Consider the following 7948-nt stretch of genomic DNA (forward strand, 5'->3'; position numbering starts at 1 on the left):
GCTTGGCACATGTAATTGCTGTAAGGAGACCTTTAATGTAAGAAATTCATACACTTGAGCAAGATGGAATTGGAAATTGCTAAAATGGGGGTATTTTTGGCACACATGCAAGCCCGTTTTTCTTTAATTGATCAAATTAAAGCTACTCAAAATTCGGATCCAAAACTTGATAAATTAATGGAACTAGTTAAGAAGGGGGAAAATACTAAGTTCATTATTGACCAGGAGGGAATTTTAAGGCGTGACAATAAGATTTGTGTTCTACAAGTTGAAGAATTGAGAAAACGTATTTTGAAAGAAGCTTATCATTCTGCATATACAATCCACCCAGGGTCAACAAAGATGTATCAAGATTTAAGGCAATTGTATTGGTGGGATGGAATGAAAGGTGATGTAGTAGACTTTGTTTCACGATGTCTTGTATGTCAACAAGTTAAAGCAGAACATCAAAAGCCAGCAGGCTACTTCAATGACTGGAAATTTTAGAATGGAAATAGAAAATGTTATAATGGACTTTGTTACAGGTTTACCTCGAACCACTAAGAAGTATAATTCTATTTAGGTCATTGTCAATAGATTGACCAAATCTACACATTTCATTCCAGTCAAGACGACATATTCTGCCAGTGATTATGCTCGAATTTATGTCAATCAAATTGTACATTTACATAGATTTCTAGTATCTATAATTTTTGATAGAGGACCACAATTTACATCACAGTTTTGGCGATCATTTCAAGAAGCATTAGAAACTAGACTAGATCTTAGCACTACATTTCATCCACAAACAGATGGTCAATCTAAGAGGACAATTCAAATCCTTGAAGATATGTTGAGATCTTGTGTCTTAGACTTTGTAGGAAGTTGGGATTAGCATTTAACATTAATGGAATTTGCATATAACAATAGTTATCAAGCGAGTATACAAATGGCACCATTTGAGGCCTTATATGGTAAGAAGTGTAGATCTCTGATCGGTTGGTTTGAAGTTGGGGATGCTAAAATTTTGGGACTGGATTTTGTGCAAGATACTAAAGAAAAGGTGCAAGTTATCAAACAGAGATTGTTAATAGCTCAAAGTAGACAAAAGTCTTATGCAGATTGTTATTATAGAGAGTTAGAATTTATGGTGGGATATAAAGTTTTCTTGAAAATATCACTTATGAAAGGTATTATGAGGTTTGGGAAGAAAGGTAAACTTAGCTTGAGGTATATTGGTCCATTTGAAATACTGGAAAGAGTGGATGCTATTGCTTATCGTTTTGCATTGCCTCCAAAGTTGGTTGGCATTCATCCCGTGTTTCATATATCAATGCTGCGGAAATATTTGTATGATCCTTCTCATGTGGTTGAAACTCAAAAAGTCCAAATAAATGAAGATCTAACCTATGAGGAAGTTCCAGTAGCCATTCTTGAAAGGCAAATAAAGAAACTAAGATCGAAGGAGATCGCTTCTATGAAAGTATTATGGCGTAATCATTCTATTAAAGAAGCCACTTGGGAAGTAGAGAGTGAAATGCGAGACATGTATCCACATTTATTCTAAAATTAAGGTAAGTAAACTCTTTTCAAATTCAAGGGACCGAATTTCTTAAGGGGGAAGAATGTGATGACCCTAAATTTTAAGTCAAACAAATTTTTTTAAAATATTTTTATTTAAATAAGTTTCATAGAAATAAAAAGGGGGCATTTATAGGAAAAAAATCTGTTAGAATTTGTGCAAGGATTAAACTTTTTAAAGAAAAACCTTGCTTTTAAATTATAAGAAAATTTTGTGTTCCTTATTGTAATTTTCTTATGCCTTTTATTGTAATTTCCTTGTGCTCCTTTTTGTAAATTTTCCCATGCTCTTTATGTTCTGATTTTGGTTCCTTTGTGTGGAGAAAAACATAGCTCCTTGATTCATTTTCTGACCGCCTTCCTACACTCTTCTAGATCATTTAAGTCAGTCCATTCCTTTAACCCTTATCAACACACTTAACTCACTGTTAACTGACCATTTTATGGCTGTTGTTGCTTCATATCACCTTACCTTCTCATCCTTGTTGTTAGTCACGTTTAAACGGAGTTGCTGATTTTCTCCCACTATATCGTGCTGTTTCGTGTCCACGAGAGTCTGTCAGCAGTTTACTGTCTTAGTTGCCACCTTCCTCTTCTCCTCGGCCATTGTTTGTTAGTCACAGTGGAAAGGCATACCTTCCTCATTCTCTTGCTCTATTTTGTGCTGAATTTAGGTATGCACGGTGGCTATTTTTTTTCCTCTTTTCTTCCTTCCCTATCGACGAAGTTCAATATAGGTGTAGGTAGTTGCTGCTTCTTTTACTGTTGATTGGAATCCTAGCTTCTTCCTCCTCATGTGTTGACAGATTTAAACCCCTAGCTTTTTTTGCTTTGACGTCGTTCAGTGGCTGCATCAGACTTACTGCCACTAAGCCTTGTTGAGGTGAGATATTGTGTTCTTTCTCTCTCATTACACTATGCAGAACCATTGAATCATTCCCTCCTTCTTTTACTCTAATTGTCATTAGGACTAAAATGTTACACTGGGATCGGAAGTTTAGCCTAGGATTAATTTTTCTTCCTTCTATATGGTGTAAACCTTTCTCTACATTAGTGCTGCTGGATAATTTTCTTTGTTAGTCTTGAGTAATCTATTTCCAATGAAGAAATGTGTTTAGAAAGCATATTGAAATTGTTTATATGGTTGGATCAAGGTCAAGTTGCCAATTTGATAAGCAATTTTAAGATTTTTGATTTACTTGCTAGGAATCTAATGGTGTTATTGGAATTAAGGTGAGAGGTTAGAGTGATCGAGCTTTAAAAATTGAGAAACTCTTAGGTGAGTGGGTAGCGTTCTAAATAAATTCTTAGGAAAGTGTTTACAAAAATCTCCCTATTTAGAATTTTAGCAATTATCTTTTATAAATTGTACAATTATTCTCATTTATCCTATTTTCCTAATAATCATTTTATTAAAGCGAAGGTGTTGATTTTGTTGGTAGTTTATATAGTTGACAAGTATTGATGAAGTAATAATAATAATAATAATTGATCATTATTTGAAAATGGAAAAAGAAGAAGAGAGAAGAAAATTTTGAAATTTTCTCTTACTTCATACATGTTAAAGTTTATTGAAGGGGACTGAATTCATAATGCTGAATGCTAACGGCAATTTCATTAGCCCTTGGCGCCCCATGGTACACCTAGCTAGTAGGGTGCTTCTGGGAGATACTAGCCCCATGCGCAGGCTAACGCACGTGGAACAGAGGGATAGTTATTCGTGAGCATTGTACTCACGCTTGTTTTTGTGGGCTTTATGCCTTTGCTTAATTCGTGGCTCTTGCTGCGCTTATTACATGGCTTTCAATCATACTTGATAGGTGATTTACCCTCGTGAATTGTGTGTCCATGCTTGTTATTCGTTTTGATAAAGCCCTCCTAAATTTTTGTTAACATTTTCAGTTTTCTATTTATTCTCTAAAAGCCTTTTTATCAAATTGCACCATTATTAAATATTTTTATATTTTGAGTAGTGGGATTTTTACTTTAAACATTTATGTGTGACTTCACTAGCATTGACAAATTGCACCATTATTAAATATTTTTATATTTTAAGAGTAGTGGGATTTTTATTTTAAACATATATGTGTGACTTCACTAGCATTGACTAATTTCACGATCATCTTAAAAAAATAAAAAAAAATTAAGATTGTTATCTATTTTAGTTAAGGACAATTCATTATTTCATTAAGGCATTGAAGTTAAATTTATTATTTATGATCTTCATATTTCTTTACTACAATTTTAATTAGAACGCTACTCACTGGTAAATTTTTGATCTCAAATAGTATAGTTAATCCTGCGCCTCCAGCTGACCATTGAAGGCCTTCTTATTTTTATGGAAAAAGGAAGCACATGGTGACTATTCTTTTTGGTGAAATTTCATTTTGCATTTTGTAAATTATAAGTTAGTGCTCCATGTACCTTATGATTAGGCATTAATCTCTTTTGTTATGATGTAAATTGCTAAAATGGAAATAATCTCCTTATTGGTTAGGCTGACAGGTTTTGTTATTGTTGTGAAAATTTTGGGAGGGTCAAACTATAGGGGAGACTCTGCCGAAATTTTTACAAAACATTTAGACTTTTCTAACTTTATTATTAATGAATATAACTTACATATATTGAGATTTTAGCTAAATTGTCATTAATTGAGGCTTATAGAATATGAGCTCACCTTATATTCCATGCCGATCATACCTTTAAGTGTTGGGGTGTGACACATCCTATATGGAAATCTTAGTAGCACACACAGTATATGGCTAGTTTTATTAGTTATTTATAATCTACCTTCTTGGTTGTATATGAAGCGCAAGTACATAACATTGTCTGTGATGATTTCAGGACTAAACCAGCCAGGAAATAATATTAATATCTACTTGGAGTCTTTGATTGAGGACTTGAAAATGCTGTGGGAGGAAGGTGTAGATCTATTTAATGCTTACAAGCAAGAACACTTCAAGTTGTGTGCCATGATTTTTACAACAATACATGACTTTCCAGCATATGAAAACTTATTAGGATATAGTATTAAAGGCCATAATGCATGTCCTATATGTGAAGAAGGCACATACTATCACCAACTTAAGCATGGAAGAAAAATTGTCTACCTTGGTCATTGAAGACTTCTTGATTGGTACTATCCTTATTGTAGGTTGAAGAAGGCTTTTAATGGCTCACAGGAGTATGAAATGGCTCCAAAGGCCTTAACTGGAGACTAAGTCTATCAACGTGTGCAAGGAATCAATGTCATTTTTAATAAAAATAAAAGGAATGGAAGTGAGAAGAATATATGGAAAAAGAGATCCTTTTTTTTTATCTTCCATATTGGCGGAGTTTAGATGTGAGGCGTAGTCTTGATGTGATGGATGTGGAGAAAAATATGTGTAATAGTCTTATTGGTATACTTTTGTACATTAGTGGGAAGACTAAGGCTGAAATAAATGCCAAACTAGATTTAGCTGAAATGGGAATAAGAAAATGCTTACATGCATAATAAAAAGAAGGGAAGAAAGCTTATTTACCCCAGCAGTGCACACATTATCTAAAGAGGAGAAAAGAAGTTTATGTGAATGTTTGCATGCTATTAAAGTACCACAAGGGTATTCTTCTAATGTTAGAAGACTTGTCTCAATGAGTGATTTGAAGTTACTAGGCATGAAGTCTCATGACTGTCATGTATTAATGCAATAACTTTTACCAGTGGCTATTTGAGGGATTATGAAAGATGATATGAGACGCACGATAACTAGATTGTGTATATTCTTTAATTGTTACGCTCCAAAAATAGAGGGTGATTGGCACGAGGTGTGAACGGTGCCACACATTCTCGTAAGCCTCAAAACGTAAGTTAATTCCATTTCTAAAATATAATCAGATCTATATTGATACTAATCATTATAACAAATCTTTAACATTTTATAGAAATTTTAACAAAACCTCCCCTATAAGTAAGATCTCTCGAAAATTCTACAATACAAAAATTTCACAAAAATCTTATATCAATTAAGAGCTCAACTCCTCCCAGCCAGTAAGTAACATGTGTGTGTGTGTATTAAATAGAAACCCTAGCTATAATCATGGAACACTTAGCCATATTTTCTAGAATGAAATACACATAAATTATCATTACATCTTAAGGAGGGACTTCTATCAACTCTCCCCTCAGCACGCATAAAAGTTTTCAAGATTAGTATAAGTATTAACATCAACTAAGGTATCTGGGACCAAAAATATTTTTCAGTGAATAACGCCTCAACAATAAATAATTTAACATGAATAAAAAGAAAAGTTTGAAATAATTATGTAAATTAAGAGACAACAATTTTCATATAAAAAATTTAATAAACTTCATCATAAAATGGCTCTATAAAATTGTAAATAAAATCTTATACCATTGAATTATCATAGCAATTGTTAATATCACTTGATTTCAAAAAAGCACATAAGTGAAATAAATATTTATAAACAAATTACTAAATAAAAACCAATGAAAAATAAAATCTCCAAATAATTAGATTTAAAATTATAGGAACTTATCAGTACAATTAACAAATGTGGACACACAGTCCATGAGGGTAAATAACCAAATGCAGCTTATGCCACAAAAACAAACATGTACACACAATCTACGAGAGTAAGTAATCAAATGCAGCTAAAACTACAAAAAAATGTGGACACACATTTTACGAGGGTAATGTTAACCAAACACGGTTTGAAGCCACGAAACAAATGTGAGTACGAGACCCGTGAATAACAAACATGAGAACAAAGCTCACGAAAATCAAACTAGCTAGTCATTGACCATGGCGCACAATGGGCTAACGAAACTACCATTACCAACTAGTATTCTGTATAAAGTTCCTTTCAAATCTATTTTCAATCATGAGAACAAACATGAGAACAAAGCTCACGAAAATCAAACTAGCTAGTCATTGACCATGGCGCACAATGGGCTAACGAAACTACCATTAGCAACTAGTATTCTATATAAAGTTCCTTTCAAATCTATTTTCAATCATGCGAGGAAATCACCAGTAATATATAAAGTTTTCATCTTCAAAGTCGAACTCGCATAAATAATTCTTTGTATCAATTCAATATTTGATAGCATGAAATCTCATAATCAAAATCCAAACTTGTATTTATTGATCAACTAAAATTATCAAATCTGATAAAGATTTTCACAAAATAAAGTAATTTTAGTGTCAAAATAAACAATAATCACATTGTTATTATTAAAATGATTTACATAAAAATCTAATATTTTAGCAAAGATAAATTTGATTGGAAAATTATTTGGGACGCTATCCACTTACCTGAGTATTTCCTAAGGATACTAAAACTTGCTTTTCTTAACTTTTGACCTCTATTCTAATGAAGCCCTTAATGTCTTGACAAATGAGTCAAAATTCTAAAATCATTCATCAAATAATCTTCCAAGCACTTAATGGGTATCAACATTCAATCTAATCGATACTAACAGAACTATAACTAATTACATTTTAAGTATACTTGAGTCAGTCAAATCATTTGACAACTCTTTATCCTCATACTTTCTTATGACCCTATTCACTCATAAATCACTATAAATTATATCAATCATTCTTAAACTTCCTCTAGACTAAAATAAATAAATAAACAAGCATCCTATATAATCATTTTTCCTTACTTTGGTAATTTTAAAAATTTTCAATTAATAACTTGAACTAAAGCTTACATTTACTCCTTTAAGCTATAATATGGAAGATTAACGAACTATAATTCACCAAATTCTTCTCTCATACATTTTTACAATTACCTTGAGGGCATGCATTTATTATTGACAAAATTATGAAATAAATAACCAAGAAATTCCAACAACTTCTAAACTTCAATTTATTTTTATTTTATTATTAATTATATTTCAACTCAACATAATTGAAAGATTTCTAGCTCCCAACCAAAGCAACACTTCAATCCTAGCTGAAGGTAAAACACCAAGAAGAAAAAATAGGACCACATCACGCAATTGGGGAAAGGAAGTGATTGTTTCATAGCTGTTGTTGCACTCAAAGAGGGAGAAGAGAGGATTAATGATTTGCCTCAACCTTAGGTGCAGTGATGATAGCTTAGAACCATCATGTATTCAACGCTGAAAAGGAAAAGATAAAAAAAATGCTTTGTTCTGCAGCTCGAATGATAAGGAAGAAGACTAGCTATCATGGCCAAGAAAGCAAAGGATTTGAGCTTACATGTACATTCACAAGACATTTAGCACTTGAGAAATAATAATAGGTGAAGCTAAACATGCACATGCACATGTACATACACATGGAAGCCAACCTAAACAAAAAGCAAGAATGGTAGCAAAGAAGGAATAAAGAAGAGCTTCAGGCTTCTATATGCA

At 32.6% G+C, this 7948-nt stretch overlaps 1 protein-coding gene across 1 annotated transcript; it reads left to right on the plus strand.

Moving 5' to 3' along the window:
- The first annotated feature begins 928 nt into the window (after nt 1-928).
- Nucleotides 929-4781, plus strand: LOC129322449 (uncharacterized). Its single transcript, XM_054968770.1, has 2 exons — nt 929-1527; nt 4715-4781. Exons 1-2 carry the CDS (start codon nt 929-931, stop codon nt 4779-4781), a joined length of 666 nt encoding a protein of 221 aa, XP_054824745.1.
- Nucleotides 4782-7948: the final 3167 nt, after the last annotated feature.

This window comes from Prosopis cineraria, unplaced genomic scaffold, assembly GCF_029017545.1.
Source record: "Prosopis cineraria cultivar Desert tree isolate PC_DT_omini unplaced genomic scaffold, ASM2901754v1 PC10, whole genome shotgun sequence".
Lineage (NCBI taxonomy): Eukaryota > Viridiplantae > Streptophyta > Magnoliopsida > Fabales > Fabaceae > Prosopis > Prosopis cineraria.

What these genes read in the sequence shown, in the direction of transcription:
- LOC129322449 (XM_054968770.1), top strand. Translation starts at nt 929, where the DNA reads ATGGCACCATTTGAGGCCTTATATGGTAAGAAGTGTAGATCTCTGATC. An exon ending in GAGAGTGAAATGCGAGACAT is followed by an intron (nt 1,528 to 4,714) that starts GTATCCACATTT and finishes TCCTTATTGTAG; the next exon opens with GTTGAAGAAGGCTTTTAATG.